Source organism: Halichoerus grypus, chromosome 8 (assembly GCF_964656455.1).
Source record: "Halichoerus grypus chromosome 8, mHalGry1.hap1.1, whole genome shotgun sequence".
NCBI lineage: Eukaryota > Metazoa > Chordata > Mammalia > Carnivora > Phocidae > Halichoerus > Halichoerus grypus.
This window is the reverse complement of record NC_135719.1, coordinates 68,726,961-68,746,925: the sequence shown is the minus strand read 5'-3', so window position 1 is coordinate 68,746,925 and position 19,965 is coordinate 68,726,961. Positions and strand designations below refer to the sequence as shown.

The window sequence follows — 19,965 nt, the reverse complement described above, 5'->3', positions numbered from 1 at the left end:
CTCCCCTAGAAGATAAGCAAGAACAGTCAGCCAAGACCAAGTTTACCGATCAATGAGAACAGCAGAACTTCAGCACTAGGGGAATACAGCACATAGAATTCATGGCTTTTTCCCCAATGATTCTTTAGTCTTTCAAAGTTAATTTTTTTTTTTAAGATTTTATTTATTTATTTCACAGAGAGAAACACAGGGAAAGACGGAACACAAGCAGGAGGAGTGGGAGAGGGAGAAGCAGGCTTCCCATGGAGCAGGGAGCCTGATGTGGGGCTCAATCCCAGGACCCTGGGATCATGACCTGAGCCGAAGGCAGACACTTAACGACTGAGCCACCCAGGCACCCCAACAATTCCTGTTTTAAAATCTTTTTTAATTTTCATTTTTACAGTCATATTTCATCCCTTCATCGTACTTACCCTTATTTTTGTATATATATAAGTTTTTCTTTCCTTAAAATTTTGGGAGACAATTTCTTCTAACAGACCAAAATATACCCAAAATCTAGTGTGTGGCTCTGTTCTATTCACCAGCCTGATCATATTCTTTTCTTTTTTTCCCCTTTCTTTTCCCCCCGGTTTCGGGTCTCTTCTGATTTGTTTAGTGTATATTTTTCTGGGGTTGTTGTTACCCTTTTAGCATTTTGTTCTCTCATTCATCTATTCTGGGCAAAATGACAAGATGGAAAAACTCACCTCAAAAAAAAGAACAAGAGGCAGTACCAACTGCCAGGGACCTAATCAATATGGACATTAGTAAGATGTCGGAACTAGAGTTCAGAATGACAATTATAAAGATACTAGCTGGGCTTGAAAAAAGCATGGAAGATACTAGAGAATCCCTTTCTGGAGAAATAGAAGAACTAAAATCTAACCAAGTCCAAATCAAAAAGACTGTTAATGAGGTGCAATAAAAAATGGAGGCTCTAACCGCTAGGATAAATGAGGCAGAAGACAGAATTAGTGATATAGCAGACCAAATGATGGAGAATAAAGAAGCTGAGAAAGAGATAAACAACTACTGGATCACGAGGGGAGAATTCGAGAGATAACTGATACCATAAAGCGAAACAATATTAGAATAATTGGGATCCCAGAAGAAGAAGAAAGAGAGAGAGGGGCAGAAGGTATACTGGAGCAAATTATAGCAGAGAACTTCCCTAATGTGGGGAAGGAAACAGGCATCAAAATCCAGGAGGCACAGAGAACCCCCCTCAAAATAGGTCAATACCCCGACATCTAATAGTAAAACTCACAAGTCTCAAAGAGAAAATCCTGAAAGCAGCTCGGGACAAGAGGTCTGTAACCTATTATGGTAGAAACATTAGACTGGTAGCAGACCTATCCACAGAGACCTGGCAGGCCAGAAAGGACTGGCATGATATATTCAGAGCACTAAATGAGAAAAATATGCAGCCAAGAATACTATATCCAGCTAGGCTGTCACTGAAAATAGGAGAGATAAAAAGCTTCCAGGACAAACAAAAACTAAAAGAATTTGCAAACACAAAACCAGCCCTACAAGAAATATTGAAAGGGGTCCTCTAAGCGAAGAGAGAGCCTAAAAATAACATAGACCAGAAAGGAATATAGACAGTCACCTTACAGGCAATACAATGGCACTTAGTTCATATCGTTCAATAGTTACCCTGAATGTAAATGGGCTAAATGCCCCAATCAAAAGACAGAGTATTGGATTGGATAAAAAGACAAGACCCATCGATACGCTGTCTCCAAGAGACTCATTTTAGACCCAAAGACACCTCCAGATTGAAAGTGAGGGGGTGGAAAGCCATTTACCATGCTAATGGACATCAAAAGAAAGCTGGGGTGGCAATCCTTATATCAGACAAATAGATTTTAAACCAAAGACTATAACAAGAGATGAGGAAGGACACTAAATCATACTTAAAGGGTCTATTCAACAAGAAGATCTAACAATTTTATTATTTATTTATTTATTTAATTTTTTTAAAGGTTTTTTATCTTTATTTGAGACAGAGAGAGAGAGAGACACAGCACAAGCAGAGGGAGTGGGAGGCAGAGGGAGAAGCAGGCTCCTTGCTGAGCAAGGAGCCCAATGAGGAACTCAATCCCAGGACCCAGGGATCATGACCCAAGCCGAAGGCAGACGCTTAACTGACTGAGCCACCCAGGCGTCCCGAGATCTAACAATTCTAAATATCTATGCCCCTAACATGGGAGCAGCCAATTAATAACAAAATCAAAGAAACACATCGACAATAATACAACAATAGTGGGGGACTTCAACACCTCCCTCACTCAAATGGACAGATCATCTAAGCACAAGATCAACAAGGAAAAAAAGACTTTAAATGACACACTGGACCAGATGGACTTCACAATATATTCAGAACATTCCATCCCAAAGCAACAGAATACATATTCTTCTCTAGTGCTCATGGAACATTCTCCAGAATCGATCACATCCTAGGTCACAAATCAGGTCTCAACCGGTACCAAAAGACTGGGATCATTCCCTGCATATTTTTGGATCATAATGCTTTGAAACTAGAACTCAATCACAAAAGGAAAGTCAGAAAGAACTCAAATCCATGGAGGCTAAAGAGCATCCTACTAAAGAATGAATGGGTCAACCAGGAAATTAAAGAAGAATTTAAAAAATTAATGGAAACAAATGAAAATGAAAACACAACTGTTCAAAATCTTTGGGATGCAGCAAAGGTGGTCCTAACAGGAAAGTATATAGCAATACAAGCCTTTCTCAAGACACAAGAAAGGTCTCAAATATACAACCTAACCCTACACCTAAAGGAGCTGGAGAAAGAACAGCAAATAAAGCCTAAACCCAGCAGGAGAAGAGAAATAATAAAGACCAGAGCCGAAATCAATGAAACACAAACCAAAAGAACAGCAGAACAGATCAACGAAACTAGGTGCTGGTTCTTTGAAAGAATTAGTAAGACTGATAAACCCCGGGCCAGACTTATCAGAAAGAAAAGAGAAACGACCCAGATAAATAAAATCATGAATGAAAGAGGAGAGATCACAACCAACACCAAAGAAATACAAAGAACTATAAGAACATATTATGAGCAACTATATGCCAGCAAATTAGATAATCTGGAAGAAATGGATGCATTCCTAGAGACGTATAAACTACCAAAACTGAACCAGGAAGAAATAGAAAAACCTGAACAGACCCATAACCACTAAGAAAATTGAAGCAGTAATCAAAAATCTCCCAATAAACAAGAGCCTAGGGCCAGATGGCTTCCCAAGGGAATTCTACCAAACATTTCAAGAATTAATACCTATTCTTCTGAAGCTGTTTCAAAGAATAGAAATGGAAGGAAAACTTCAAAAGTCATTTTAAGAGGCCAGCATTACCTTGATCCCAAAACCAGACAAAGACCCCAACAACATGGATGCAAAAATTCTCACCAAAATACTAGCCAAGAGGATACAACAGTCTATTAAAAGGATTATTCACCACGACCAAGTGGGATTTATTCCTCGGCGGCAAGGTTGGCTCAACATCCGCAAATCAATCAATGTGATACGACACATTAACAAAAGAAAGAACAAGAATCATATGATCCTCTCAATAGATGCAGAAAAAGCATTTGACAAAGTACAGCATCCTTTCTTGATCAAAACTCTTCAGAGTATAGGGATAGAGGGTACATACCTCAACATCATAAAAGCCATCTATGAAAAACCTACAGCAAATATCATTCTCAATGGGGAAAAACTGAGCGCTTTCCCCCTAAGGTCAGGAACACAGCAGGGATGTCCACTATCACCACTGCTATTCAACATAGTACTAGAAGTCCTAGCCTCAGCAATCAGACAACAAAAAGAAATAAAAGGCATCCGAATCGGCAAAGAAGAAGTCAAACTCTCACTCTTTGCAGATGATATGATACTTTATGTGGAAAACCCAAAAGACTCCACCCCAAAATTGCTAGAACTCATACAGGAATTCAGTAAAGTGGCAGGATATAAAATCAATGCACAGAAATCAGTTGCATTTCTATAACCAACAACAAGACAGAAGAAAGAGAAATTAAGGAGTCGATCCCATTTACAATTGCACCCAAAACCATAAGATACCTAGGAATAAATCTTTTTTTTTTTTTTAAAGATTTTATTTATTTATTTGAGAGAGAGAGAATGAGAGAGAGGGTACATGAGAGGGGGGAGAGTCAGAGGGAGAAGCAGACTCCCTGCCGAGCACGGAGCCCGATGCGGGACTCGATCCAGGGACTCCAGGATCATGACCTGAGCCGAAGGCAGTCACTTAACCAGCTGAGCCACCCAGGCACCCCGATACCTAGGAATAAATCTAACCAAAGAGGCAAAGGACCTGTACTCAGAAAACTATAGAATACTCATGAAAGAAATTGAGGAAGACACAAAGAAATGGAAAAACGTTCCATGCTCATGGATTGGAAGAACAAATATTGTGAAAATGTCTATGCTACCTAGAGCAATCTACACATTCAATGCAATCCCCATCAAAATACCATCCACTTTTTTCAAAGAAATGGAACAAATAATCCTAAGATTTGTATGGAACAAGAAAAGACCCCGAATAGCCAGAGGAATGTTGAAAAAGAAAAGCAAAGCTGATGGCATCACAATTCCGGACTTCAAGCTCTATTACAAAGCTGTTATCATCAAGACAGTATGGTACTGGCACAAAAACAGACACATAGATCAATGGAACAGAACAGAGAGCCCAGAAATGGACCCTCAACTCTATGGTCAACTAATCTTTGACAAAGCAGGAAAGAATGTCCAGTGGAAAAAAGACAGTCTCTTCAACAAATGGTGTTGGGAAAATTGGACAGCCACATGCAGAAGAATGAAACTGGACCATTTCCTTATACCACACACAAAAATAGACTCAAAATGGATGAAAGAACTAAATGTGAGACAGGAATCCATCAAAATCCTAGAGGAGGACACAGGCAGCCACAGCACCTCAGCCACAGCAACTTCTTCCTAGAAACATCGCCAAAGGCAAGGGAAGCAAGGGCAAAAATGAACTATTGGGACTTCATCAAGATGAAAAGCTTTTGCACAGCAAAGGAAACAGTCAACAAAACCAAAAGACAACCGACAGAATGGGAGAAGATATTTGCAAATGACATATCAGATAAAGAGCTAGTATCCAAAATCTACAAAGACCTTATCAAACCCAAAGAACAAATAATCCAATCAAGAAATGGGCAGAAGACATGAACAGACATTTTTCCAAAGAAGACATCCAAATGGCCAACAGACACATCAAAAAGTGCTCATCATCACTCGGCATCAGGGAAATACAAATCAAAACCTCAATGAGATACCACTTCACGCCAGTCAGAATGGCTAAAATTAACAGGTCAGGAAATGACAGATGTTGGCGAGGATGCAGAGAAAGGGGAACCCTCCTACACTGCTGGTCGGAATGCAAGTTGGTGCAGCCACTTTGGAAAACAGTATGGAGGTTCCTCAGAAAGTTGAAAATAGAGCTACCCTACGACCCAGCAATTGCACTCCTGGGTATTTACCCCAACAATACAAATGTAGCGATCCAAAGGGGCACCTGTACCCCAATGTTTGTAGCAGCAATGTTCACAATAGCTAAACTATGGAAAGAGCCTAGATGTCCATCAACAGATGAACGGATACAGAAGACGTGGTATATATATACAATGGAATATTATGCAGCCATCAAAAAAAAAATGAAATCTTTCCATTTGGAACAACATGGCTGGAACTAGAGGGTATTATACTAAGCAAAGTAAGTCAATCAGAGAAAGATAATTATCATATGATCTCACTGATATGAAGAATTTGAGAAACAAGACAGAGGATCATAGGGAAAGGGAGGGAAAAATGAAACAAGATGAAACTGGAGGGGGAGACAAACCATAAGAGATTCTTAATCTCAGGAAACAAAGTGAGGGTTGCTGGAGTGGAGTAGGGGTGGGAGGGATGGGGTGGCTGGGTGATGGACACTGGGGACAATGGTCAGTGCTGTGAATTGTGTAAGACTGATGAATCACAGACCTGTACCCCTGAAACAAATAATACATTATATGTTAATTAAAAAAAAAAAAAAGAAAAAGAAAAAGTCTGCTTGGACAGATACCAACTAAATATAATCAACTAGGATGATGCCTGTCACAAAATAAAGAGTAAATGTGCTTTCATTTTTAAAGTGATTTTTTTAAAAAGGTTTTTTATTTACTTATTTTTGTGAGAGAGAGAGACAGAGAGAGAGCACAAGCAGGGGAGAGGGAGAAGCAGGTTCCCCGCTGAATAGGAGCCCGATGCAGGACTAGATCCCAGGACCCTGGGATCATGACCTGAGCTGACGGCAGACGCTTAACCGACTGAGCCACCTAAGCACCCTTTAAAGTCATTTTGACGGTCTCAGTCAAATCTGTATCTATTTGTAAACAGAATGGACAAGAAACTAAATTTTATAGTTTGAACACTAACAATTTATAATCTTGAACAAAGAACATGAATTTGAATGGGAAAATACATGAAATTATAAACTTGAGAGACTTAAGAACTTTTGTTGAACACTTACCAAAACATGAAAGAGATCTATAGATAGGAGGCAAGGTGTATCTTCTGATTTTAGGTTAGGGAGAACAACTGAAAAAGAAAAAAAACAGTGTAATTCATTCAGTAAGATAGCAATGTAGTTAAATATTATGTAAAACACCTAAAACAAAAATGTAACAGGGTTATAAAATACAGAAACTGGTAAACTGGCACTTCACACCTTTAAGATATGGGAACCATAATTAATAAGTTAAACTGACAAAAACTTCCTAGAAAGCCCTGTATATAATTTAAGAGTTGAAAGATAAGATCCAGGAGGAAAAAAGGTAAATAGCATAAAGAAAACAGAGATTATTCAATAAGTATATGCTCAATGAATAATAAGAATTACTTTTATCCAATGTTCCTTAATACTTTTTTCCAAACTATACATTTCTAAATGTCTTTTTTTTTTTCTTAAAGATTTTTATTTATTTGACAGAGAGAGACACAGTGAGAGAGGGAACACAAGCAGGGAGAGGGGGAGAGGGAGAAGCAGGCTTCCCACGGAGCAGGGAGCCCGATGCAGGGCTCGATCCCAGGACCCTGGGCTCATGACCTGAGCCGAAGGCAGACGCTTAACGACTGAGCCACCCAGGCGCCCCTCTAAATGTCTTGTGATACATAAAATATGTGAAGAATTTGGAGTGGGGAGCAGAGAGAGCTTGCAAAGCAGTGCAAGTGAAATGAGGATGAAGAATATCCCCCTGATCCAGCAAAATTAAACCTATTTTTAAATGATCTATCCATATCATTGATCCCTTTTCTAACCAGATTAGGATACAAACATGTTAGCGGTTGTGGACGTTGGTTCAGTAAAGCCCCTAGGTGGGTAGATGTAAGTTAAAAACATTTGGAAAATAATCTGAGTTTTAAAATAAGATTGCAGGGGGGCGCCTGGGTGGCTCAGCCGTTTAGTGTCTGCCTTCGGCTCAGGTCATGATCCCAGGGTCCTGGGATCGAGCCCCACATCGGGTTCCTTGCTTGGCAGGGAAGCATGCTTCTCCCTCTCCCACTCCCCCTGCTTGTGTTCCCTCTCTCGCTGTCTCTGTCTCTCTGTCAAAAAATAAATAAAAATCTTTAAAAAAATAAAAATAAATAAAAATAAATAAATAAATAAAATAAGATTGCAGGTATTATAGGGGCATCCAGGTCTCTTGTTTTTTCTTTTGTAAAGCTGCTGCAGTGAGTGTTCAAAATTAGTGCAGTGTGTTGTTTCCTAATGAAATACACTGCCAGAAATGCAATGGAAAAAGACATATAAGTAATAATTTAATAATAATTCAGAAGAGACTACCTGATAGGAGACGAACCAGATGTTTCTGTATCAGGACCTGAGGACAGGTAATCTTCTGCGCAATGGCAAACTGCATTAATGCTTTCAGACCATTATGCTAGACGGTAAGAGAGGGAAACATAAAAAGATAAGGGACGATGATAGGCTGAAGTCACTCACTGTAGAACTCAATCCCAGTCTGCAAGAATTAGATGCAGACTTATTATATACTTTACATTCTTGCAAATAAATTACAATATTTTTAGTACTTTTAGAAAGTTTTATGAACTCATCAAGTTTTTAACAGATTTTCCCATGACAAAGAGGTATTAAAGCTATTAATTATTTCAATTCTCCTTTAAGTACTCATTTTCCCCAGTCAATTCTTAAATGTCTGGACTAATTTACTCTGCTGAGGCCTGGGCAAAAAAAATATATTACAGAAATTCTAAAACGATGGCAAAAAACCCCAATGTTCCATTGAATTCAGATCTTCTGCTTCCTAACCAGAAGGCCAGGAACTGTAGGGAAGCACACTGTGGACTATAAGTCCCCTGTGCCAGCTGTCAGGAAAATAAGAGGGAAATGGCAAGGAGGGTGTGGTCTAGGGAATCCTTGGTTGCCCACTCTGTTTTCGTGGGGCTATTTGTTGAGCACTATTTTCCAGGGTCCCCTACAATATGAGGCTTAGGCCTGGAGATAGGAGTATAGTCCTGTAGTGCCAAGATCTGTCCATCAAGGAGCCATGGCTTAGTTTTATTCTTGAATTTACTATGATGATTCATTTATAGTTAAGCCAACACTAATACTTAATGTTACACAATGGGGCAAAATTAGTGAGGAAGGAAAATGTAGGAGACAGGAGGTTTCTGACTTGGCAATAAACAGAGTAGGGGGAGAAAAAGTAACTGAGTATCATCTGAAATCTCTCTATGAATTACATTTAACCACCAAGATTGAGTAAGCTCTCTAAAGCGCACAATGTTGGCCATTCAGTCTCCTGTGAGACTGAAGTAGCTTTAAAAAAAAAAAAAAAGAATTTTGCTCATTTTTATAGAAAAAGGAGTGAATTAAAAAAATGATTTAAAAAAAATGGTAAATTAACTGTAGACTATACCAAAAAAAAGCCTACCACGAATTACACATACCCTGCTGGAATATACACACCTGTCTATTTTGAAGTGCTCCAAACAGAGGTTTTCCTTCATCTCCCAAGAGGTTTTCTCAAAGAGTAAGAAAAACAAAAATAATAAATCCTGAATACTGCTACAATTGTATACTTGGCTTCAGATGTTCTTTAACTGATTCTATTTTTGACCAGATGATTTGCACTTTTCCCCCTCAAAGTTTCATGTTTATGTCTATGCCAAAATTTCCAAATTTTTGAGTGAGAAGATATTATAGAAGCAAATGTAGATCACTTACAAACTGTTACTATAAATAATAAAGCCCCTGCAGCTATCTATAGAGAATACTTGGGAAAAACAAAGCATCCTGGTTCATTTTTCATCCTTTTAACATTGCTTCTATGCCAACAATTTTTAAACAAGTGATTTTTATGTATAATCACAACTTATTTTGTTTTAAAATACATAGGCAGATGCAAGTAACTATTGCTCTTATAGGTACTATTAAAAAAGAATTACATTTATAGGAAAAAAACCAAAACCAAAAATTAAAAAAAAAAACAAAACCCATGGATTCATATACATTTTGCCTTGCTGGCTAGGGTATTTATTGCTATATTACTTGTATTTTCATTGCTTTCTGGCAGCAGATACATCTATGAGTAAGGAAGGCTTATTTCCTATTTTCTTTTTCCAAGTTTGAATGGACATTAATAAAAGATGTCGTATATTGATTCCTTAACGATAGTTCCTAACTATGCCAACACATCCTGTATATGTCACTCCACACCCATGGGGAATGAGCTCAGTTAGCTGCTTATGCACTAGGAATAAAGTAGAGCACTATGTCCCCTGGATGGAAAAAGCACTGTGAAAACAGTGTAACACTAGAGTAATCAAATAAAATCCAATTACTAGGTTACAGAACCACACAGAAAAATTTAGTCCTATTCTCCAGTGAATTTCTCATCACTTTTATGACAAAAACTGAACTTTTTATTTTTTTTAAAAAGATTTTATTTTTTAATAGAGAGAGAGAGACAGCGAGAGAGGGAACACAAGCGGGGAGAGTGGGAGAGGGAGAAGCAGGCTTCCCACTGAGCAGGGAGCCCGATGTGGGACTCGATCCCAGGGTCCTGAGGCGCCCACCCAGGCGCCCAAAAACTGAACTTTTTAAATGTTAACTCTCTAAATATAAACTTCTGATTCCTTATGTTTGTCTTGCCAAAGACAGTAAAGTGTAAAATGCCTTTGTTGAAAGTCTCACGATACTTAGTAGTAGATCATGACTCTAAAAGAATACGTTATATTTCTTATCAATTTGTTTAGATTCTATTCTATTTAAATCTCATTCTTCCAGGGTGCCTGGGTGGCTCAGTTGGTTAAGTGTCTGCCTTCAGCTCAGGTCATGATCCCACAGTCCTGGGATCAAGCCCTGAACCGGGCTCCCTGCTTGGAGGGGAGTCTGCTTCTCCCTCTCCCTCTGCTCCTCCTCCGTGCTCATGCTCTCTCTCTCTTAAATAAATAAAATCTTAAAAAAAAAAAATCTCATTCTTCCTATTTCCCATTTTATTTAATCATAGTAAATATAAACCTGTATATTATCTTTTATCCATGATTTAAGTCTGACAGGTTTGGATGTAACTCCTAAAATCTGTTTAGGAGGCTGAAGCTGGTATGCAGGAAGGTTTTGTGAAAGAAGTGGCTTCACCCTACTTAATTTGAATCACAAAATAGTGTCTTGCTACAAAAATATATGTAAATCAAGAAAAAGTGGTAGACTGGGATGCCTGGTGGCTCAGTTGGTTAAGCGTCTGCCTTCAGCTCAGGTCATGATCCCAGGGTCCTGGGATCGAGTCCCGCATTGGCTCCCTGCTCAGCGGGGAGTCTGCTTCTCCCTCTGCCTGCCGCTCCCCCTGCTTGTGCTCTCTCTCTCTGACAAATAAATAAATAAAATCTTAAAAAAAAAGACAAAATGGTAGACTCTATTAAAAACAACTGCTAAAAATCTACACTGGAAAGGGAAATTGAAACTGTCTTGGATAAAGGGGACATAAAAGTATTACAGTTTTTATTCTTTTTCAGATAATATTGTATCTCATGACTGTAATAAGCAAATATGCTAATTTTAAAATCTAAGCAATTCTTCACAACTACACTCTTCTCCCCTCCCCAGCTTTCCTGATATATAACTGACACATAACACTGTGTAAATTTAAGGTGTACAATATGTTGATTTGAGGGGCGCCTGGGTGGCTCAGTCAGTTAGGCAACTGCCTTTGGGTCAAGTCATGATCCCACGTCGGGATCCTTGCTCAGTGGGGAGCCTGCTTCTCCCTCTCCCTCTACCGCTACCCCTACTTATGCTCTCTCTCAAATAAATAAAATCTTAAAAAAACAAAAAACACAAATGTTGATTTGATTGCTACACTTTTCTATAAGAAGCTTTCAACATGGCTGGGATTTTGTCAGTGGGCTTCCCTTCTGACCTCTTAGTTCCTGCCCGCTAATCTGTCTCTCCTGACTACCTCAGTCTTCCCTTCCTTTTCCTGATAATGTTTTAGGTGACTTTGGTTTCCATTCTTTTTCTCTCAAGGTGTAAAAGAAACAAAAATTACTGAACATTTCTGGCTTGATTCTTCTTCCTTTGCCTTTTTTCTTGATTTTCTAGTGTAAATCTGCCAGCTTTTGAATATAGCTTGCTTCATGCTATACCTTTCAAATATTTTGAGCTTATTTTGCATATGGCCAATACTGTAGTTAAAAAGGGATTGATACAAAAATTCTCAGACTAAATGGCATCAGGCCACACTAATACACTGAAATACTAATACTTCTCCAACAATTCAAGCTATTTTAAGCCATCAGGGGAAAAAAGAGGAAAAATTTGGTGAATCAATGTTAATTCTGTTTCTATGAACCCTCTAAAGCAGTCTCTCATAGGCTTTACCAATTGCCTGGATAGTGAAAGCACACGTGCTCCAGGTCATCATGGGGATTCGAGGATCCGTTTCATCAGGAGGTACTTTCAGTCCAATTCTATAAATTGTTGTAGCAAAGAGAATGACCATTTCCTTGATGCTATTAGAATATTTTATCCTAAAAATAAAACAAGAAAAATTTATATAATAATTTAGTAAACGGGGTTACCTACTCAGAAGTCCAATTAGGTATTGAAGTAACAATTTAACTCCTTTTGACAAAGTAAACTGCTTTTTGTCAAATTAGAGATTAGAGCCTCTGAAGATTTATTCATTAGGAAAAAATGGGAAAAGCAGAACTCTATCTCTTAGAGGCAGAAAAATATCTCTTACAAAATGATAATGGCCCATATAACTTTAGTTCCTGTAAAAGATGCAGTAAATGATCACAGCAGAAAGGATCCAGGTCCAAATTAAGGACAAACTGCAGAGAAGGAATAAAATTCAGAGGAAACAGATCTGACTTAACAAGTTTTAGTGTCTGGAAAAGGGACTAAGAAGGACTTCAGTGTTAACACATTGTGTGTGTGTGTGTGTGTGTGTGTGTGTGTGTGTGTGTGAGCACGCGTGAGAGAGAGACACAGAGAGAGAAAGAGAGAGAGAAAAGAGTATGTCATGTACTTGGAGTGGTAATTTCTGGTTTCCTGAACTTCCTTTTCTAACAAGTATTTTCAATAACAATGAGATATGCAATATAAACAAGGATCACAACTAAAAAAATGTACATCAGATAATATCTATTAAATAATAATACCTGATTTGGATACATTATATTTTTCAAAGTGTCTTCACATAAGTATTTTTCCAATAATCTTATAATGTAAGATAATAGGCTACTGTTTCAATTTTACCAACAAGAAAAATGAATTGGAGAGGTGGGTGACTGGAGACTTTTCAGAAGTCAGAGGGCAGGTTAGATATGACTTTAATTAAAGTCTCTTAAATGCTGTTCTTATTGTAGGCAGGACTATAGAGAAATGGCATTTTCGTTGGTCAAAAATGGTTAATTATAGACATGGTTCACCCTAATACATAGTACTTTAATACCTCAAACCACTTAATTTTATTGTACAAATAAAACTTCAGGGAGAAAGAAAACAAGATAAAAATGGGGTAAAGAAATAATTTTACAAATAAAGCAGGAAGGAGAGATGGGAGGATGGAAGGAAGGATTATTCTTCATTCTTATTTTCACAGCCATTTACAAACTTCTTTTAACTATTTAGATACTTACGAAGGCTGAATTCCAAAACTGAGGATAGAATGGAACTCAAAAGTGGAATCGCCCATTCCTTGATCCAGTAAGACTGGAATTGTTGGGTTTTCTCCTTATAAATGAAAAAGAAAAAGAAAGAAAAATCATGAGGGTTTATGTGACACACACTTTCCTAGCTTTTTAAAATTATATATGACCATTTTAGAATACTTAGAAAATGTTAACAAGCAATAAACGATCATTTAAAATTTCTCTACCCTAATAACATTTGGGTGATATTCTTCTGTTCTCCATATGAATGTTACACATACAGATTTTTTTATAAAGACAAAACCACAGTACTGTTCTGTATCTTGTTTTTTCACCAACGGATCATAAATGTCTTTCCACATTGGTAACTCCCCCTCTATAGTTCCATTTTTAATGGATGCGTAGTATTCTATTAGTAAGGCAGTATACATTAGTGAATAAGAGCAGACGATCTGGAGCCAAGCTGCCTAGGTTTGCATCCTAGCTCTGCCACCATTACTAAGACCTTGGGTGAACACTAACCTTACTTTGGCTCCATTTCCTCATCAAATTAGAATTGTTGTTCCCCTATATGAAACAAGTTGTCTTTTTCTGATTACCTTTGAGATTTTTCCCCTTCATCTTTGATTTTTAACAGTTTGGGTATGATCTATGTAGGTGTGGTTTTCTTTCAGTTTATCTTTGAGGTTCACTGAACTTTTTAAATATGTAAATTTGTATTTTTCGCTGAATTTGGGAAGTTTTCAGCCATTATTTCTTCAAAAAGAATTTTTTTTCTCTACCATCCTTTTTCTTTTGGGGACTTGCAGGACATAATATTGGATTTAAAAAAATTGGGTCCATATGTCTCTAAAGCTATGTTCTTTCTTTTTTTTCTCCATCACTTTTCTGTCTATTCCTCAGACTGGAGAATTTCCACTGATCTAATTTCAAGTTCACTAACTCTTACCCTTCCCATCTCCATTCTACTATTGAGTCCATCCACTTAATTTTTATTTCATACAGTACTTTTTCAATTCTATTATCTCCATTTGGTTCTTTTTTTTTTAATAGTTTCTATTTTTTTCTGCTGAGAACTCTATTTTTCCAATCATTTCAAAAGTGTTCACCTTTACCTTATGTTTAATGATTATATAGGTGTTTTAAATTTTTTGTCAAAAAAAGTTCAATGTTAAAACATCTCAGGATTGGCATTTGATTTTTTTTTCCTTGAGAGTTGGTCAGATTCTTCTGGTTCTTTGTATGCTGAGTAATTCTGGATTTTATCTTGGATATTTTGAATATTACATTGTGAAGTTTTGGTTCTTGTTAAAATTCTCTGGGAAAATGTACCTTTCTTTTTGTTTCAGTAGGCAAACAACCCAATTAGGTTCAACAAGTTTTGTCTCACTGTGTATGGTGGTTCCAGTGTTAGTCTTAGAGCCTTTGCTATGCTGCTTGGGTCTGCCTGTACATGTACTACTCAGGGGTCAGTCTGAGACTTAAGCAGTGGTTTAATGCAGCTTCATTCTCAACCCTGCTGCTGTTCCTTTGGGCCTATTCTACACAAGTGCATCTTGGAGGCAAGCCCAAGATTTGTGCTGGTCTCAAAAACAGGAGATTCCCCTTCTATAGGCTCTCTCCTCTCTGGGATTTCCCCCATATTCTCTAGCTCCAAGGGGCCCTTTTCCCCAGTTCCTCTGGCCAAAATGACATGTTTCCCTCAGTTTTAGTATCCTCTGTTGTTAAGTAGATTCAGGCGACTGGGGTTACCTGTGGGGTGGAGCTGTGAGGCAAAGACAGAAAAAAATAATGAGGATTCACCCTGCCTTCTTTGGAACACAGAGGTCCCTTTTTTTCCAGTTCCTCCGGCCAGAGATACTGCTTTTCTCTTGGGATTTTACGTGTCTATATGGCCACCATGGCACTGTAGCTCCATGACTGGGGCTGACCTCAGGAGAGGGTCAGAAGATGAAAACACCACAACAGGAATTCCCTTTACACTCTCCAGTTCTGAGGGGCTTCTTTTCCTGATCCTCTGGCCAAAAAGGGGATCTCTCTTGAATTTTTTTGCTGTTCATGTCCATTGCAAAGCTCTGTGACTCAGGCTACCCTGGGGTCAAAGCTGGGAAATACAGGAGGAAAAAAACCCAGGAAACTCATTGCCAAGCATTCTTCAAATTTTGACTTCCTTCCTCAATCTGCCTGCCGTTGTTTACTTCTCAGAGTTGTTAGATAGTCTTATCTCTCAACTGTAAGGAATATATAAATGAAGTAACAGTTTTTAAATGTTGTTTTGTTATTAATAACAACATATTAATGAAATTGGTAACAGTAACGGCTAATGCCTATACTATGTACCATGCACTGTTTCACTTTACAAAGGATAACTCAATCCTTCAATCAGTACTATTATTATTCCCACCTTGCAAACAAGAAAATTAAGGCACAGAGAGGTTAAATAACTTGTCTGAGATCACAGAGACAGTGAGCTCCAAGCAGTGTGACTCTAGATTAACCACTGTCTATATTGCTTGCCAGTATAAAAATTATTTAATCAAATAAAGTGATTTAAGCCAAACTTAGTCTTGCCTTTGAAAACCTTTACTTCCTGATATTCAGCAAATCTGTATTGGCAAACCGTATTTTAGAGCAGTTAGTACTAGAGAAAAAATTAAAGACTCTGACACTTAAATCTCACACAACTAAATATAAAATAATTTTAAGCAAACCTTTGGCATGTTTCATATTATAACCTGATATTCTGGCCAGAACAGTCTGTATCCATTGCGCCAGGGTCAAAAGTTGAGCAAGAGCTTCTGCATTCTCACTGAAAAATGACATTTAAAAATTATTAAGTCATTGGCACCAACTCAAACTGAAAAGCTGAACTTGTAGAGTCTTTCTATGGATAAATGGTTGTATAAAAAAGGTCAAATTCCTTCAGATTAACTTCCTAGGTCACAGAAACACATATGTCTAAAAATGTAGTTTTAGCATCATTTACAATAGCCACAATATGGAAGCAACCTAAGTGTCCATTGACAGATGAATGGTTAAAGAAGATGTGGTATATATACACAACAGGATATTACTCAGCCATAAAAAAGGATGAGATCTTGCCATTTGTGACAACATGGACAGATTTAGAGGGTATTATGCTAAGTGAAGTAAGTCAGACAGAGAAAAGACAAATACCATATGATTTCACTTATATGTGGAATCTAAGAAACAAAACAAATGAACAAACAAAGCACAAAGAGACCCATATACAAAGACAAACTGATGGCTACTAGAGGGGCAGGGAATGGGCCAAAAGGGGTTAAGGGGAGTGAGAAATACAGGCTTTTAGTTATGGAAAGAATAAGTCATGGGGATGAAGGTACAGCATAGGGAATATATTCAATGGTATTGTGATAGTGTTGTATGGTGAGAGATGGTAGCTACACTTGTGGTGAGCACAGCATAACATACAGACTTGTCAAATCACTGTGTTGTACACCTGAAACTAAGGTAACATTGTGTATCAACTATATTTCAATAAAATAAATAAATAAAAGAAAAAATGTAGTTTGAGGAGGGAGGAGAATTTTACAAGTACAATGAGTAAGATACCACTCATAGGCCCAACACCTAGAAGTAACAAATGTCAATAAATGGAATCACCATTCTAGTCGCTCAAATAAAAAACTAGGTGTCATCACTGATTTCTCGGATTCTCTCACAGCCCACCTTCGAACCCAGCAGTTAGTCTTGCTGGTTTTACCTTCTAAATATAACCCAAGTTGATCACTTCTTTCTACCTCCACTGTTACTACCCTAATCCAAGTTACATTATCCCTCACCTGAACTATTTCAATACATTAACTGTTCTTCCAAAGTTTCCACAACAGTGCTTCATTATTATCTATGTATTCATTATACAACAGCCAGAAGGATCTTTTAAAATGTAAATCTGATATAACTCCTCTGTTCAAAATACTCCAATGGTTTCCCATCACACATAAAATACTATGTGTTTTTAATACTAAAAATAAAATTCTAATTTCTAACCTTATAAGCCCTTCTACGATCTGGTTCTTTGCTTGTTCCATTCCAACATACTGCCTTTCTGCTGTGCCTCCGACATGCTGATACATTCCTACTTTAGGGCATTTGCTCTTTATATTGCCTGTGCTTGGAATTCTCTTCTCCCAGAAATTAGCACTACTTGTCTTTCACTTCATTCAGGTCCCTACTCAAATGTCATTATCCCAAAGAGAAGCTCCCTGATGACTGTGTTCATAGTCTCATGCACCCCGTCTGTTTCTAGCCCTTCACCTTGCTGCTTTAGTTTTGTCATAGTATTTCTCATTTTGTATTCATATGTTTATTGTTGTTCTCTCCTTTCTGTAATATAAATTCCATAAGGGCAGGGACCTGATCCAAACTTTTATTAACAACCAAGAAGATTAGAAACAATGTTATTAAAAGGGACTGTTGAAAAGACAGTCTTGTGAAGTGAAATTATACAATGAACTGTGCCAAAATTCACATATCTGGACATAAATTTGACCTAAGAATTTTTTATACACCCTTAACTTTCACATCTTAGATTATACTCATGTTGATTTTCTAAAAACAAAAAAGGCAAATATATTCAAATACATAGGTAAGTTCAAGTGCCTAATAAAAATGTTATATATAATTATGTATTTCAGATCCTAAGTAACAAGGTGTTACTAAACATTAAAGGTGTCACAGGTTCAAAGAGACCCAGTTGTAAGGATTGGTCTAACTTCAGAAAGGACTGCCCTGAAGTGTCCTGTTCTTTCTTTTTACTTTTAAAGATTTTATTTATTTATTTGAGAGAGAGAGAAAGAGAGAGCCCATGAGCACGAGAGAGCACAAGTGGGGGAGACAAGGGGAGAGGGAGAAGCAGACTCCCTGCTGAGCAGGGAGAACCTTGAGATCATGACCTGAGCCGAAGGCAGAGGCTCAGTCGAGCCACCCAGGTGCCCCTGGAGCATCCTATTCTTAAAGATATCAAGGGAAGTAGGTATACTGACATTTATAATGTATAAGATATAATGACATTTGAGTAGGGACCTGAATGAAGTGAAAGACAAGTAGTGCTGAACATTCCTTTAGAGAATAATTTACATGTTTAATAATCCTTACTTGGGAAACCACTGTGTAAAAAAAAGGCTTATACAGCCTAACAAGAAGTTGGAAAAGTCACTTAATTTTATTATGATTTGTTTTTTGTCTTCATGTGTATAGTTAGGTAAGGCTTTGGAGTCAAGTCTGGGTTCAAATCCTGAGTCTGTCTTGGGACAAGTAAAAACTACTCATAGTCTCCAATTCCTTATCTTTTAAATGGGAATAACAGTACCTGCCTTTGTTAGGCTATTTGAGTATTAAAAAAATAATGTAGCAGGTGCTTGGTAGAGTGCCTAGAACATATCAATTACTCAAAAAAGATAAATGCTTCCAATGCCACCTTCTTCCTAAAAGATGACATTTTATGTCCCAATATGCTGAGTAGAAGACAATTTCCAAATCAGGTTTTCTAATGACATGGAATAGTAGAGACAGAACAACTACTTATTGACCTTGATTGCCAAGCCTATCACCCTCGAGCACTTTTGTTGTGGAAACATGTTAAAAGTGTTTTTATCAACAAAATCTTTTTCTTTAGCAAAACTTAGGTTGATTATTACAAATTCGTTGAGTTTAAAAAAAATAAAGTAACAATAATAATACTGTTATCATATACAACAGTGACAACACAGAAATATACAATTAAGTGTTACAGTTATCATGCTGTTAAATTCCATTTGTAAATGGTCAAAACAGAAAAGTTTAAAAACTTAGTCTAAGGGGCGCCTGGGTGGCTCAGTCGTTAAGCGCCTGCCTTCGGCTCAGGTCATGATTCCAGGGTCCTGGGATCGAGCCCCACATCGGGCTCCCTGCTCAGCAGGAAGCCTGCTTCTCCCTCTCCCACTCCCCCTGCTTGTGTTCCCTCTCTAGCTGTCTCTCTCTCTGTCAAATACATAAATAAAAAAATCTTAAAAAAAAAACAAAAAAAACTTAGTCTAAAAATTCAAAGGCTATCCAAAGATACACAATGAATCTAGTGTTTTTTTTACTTTAACACTTTGTCCACATCTCTACAACTAGAAAACTGGATCTTCTGAAAAAATAGAATTAAAAATAATAATACAAAGACTTTTAGAGAAACCAAATTCTAAAAAGTAACTCTAATGGTATCAAAGGACTATATGAAAGAAATGAATCTTCTCTGCATCTTCTCTCCTTATGTGAATGCTAAGGTAGAGATCCAAGTTCTACTGCTTTCATGGCTGTTAGAAGATACACACACAACATAACAGATTTGAGTTAATGAACATTACAGTTATTTTAGAGACCAAAAACTGGGGCTTTTCATCGTATTTAGAAAGTAGAATACAAGTTATGAAAAGAAAAAGTATTACTTACTTTAAATAGCACAAGAAACTAGCAATCTAATCAAAACAGATACAAATGAAAGGATTAAAGATAGCTTTTAAAAAAATTAACCAAAACATGAATTAAAATATACCTGTTTATCCTTTGAGGTTGCAAAGGAATAATGGGGATCACAGTATTACACAGAGACTTGCAAAGAGGGCAAAGATATTCTCCACTCTCCAAATCGAAAAGGTCAACATGAATGCGCTGCTGAGAGCTCAGTTGTACAGCTTCAAAATACCTGCAAAATTCCAAGGCATGTGTCCATTCAGAATGATGC

The 19,965-nt window shown here is 37.5% G+C and overlaps 1 protein-coding gene across 3 annotated transcripts in view; it reads right to left on the bottom strand.

Moving 5' to 3' along the window:
* Positions 1–19,965, bottom strand: part of UBR1 (ubiquitin protein ligase E3 component n-recognin 1) — a 148,979-nt gene that overhangs the window by 33,739 nt on the left and 95,275 nt on the right. For all 3 annotated transcript variants that reach the window (XM_078079463.1, XM_078079464.1, XM_078079465.1), the window contains exons 32-38: positions 19,777–19,926; positions 15,926–16,023; positions 13,203–13,296; positions 11,938–12,086; positions 9,028–9,083; positions 7,882–7,978; positions 6,568–6,635 (exon numbers count right to left, since the gene is read on the bottom strand). In XM_078079463.1, the coding sequence (XP_077935589.1) occupies positions 6,568–6,635; positions 7,882–7,978; positions 9,028–9,083; positions 11,938–12,086; positions 13,203–13,296; positions 15,926–16,023; positions 19,777–19,926 (712 nt within the window). The remainder of the gene's footprint in view (positions 1–6,567; positions 6,636–7,881; positions 7,979–9,027; positions 9,084–11,937; positions 12,087–13,202; positions 13,297–15,925; positions 16,024–19,776; positions 19,927–19,965) is intronic.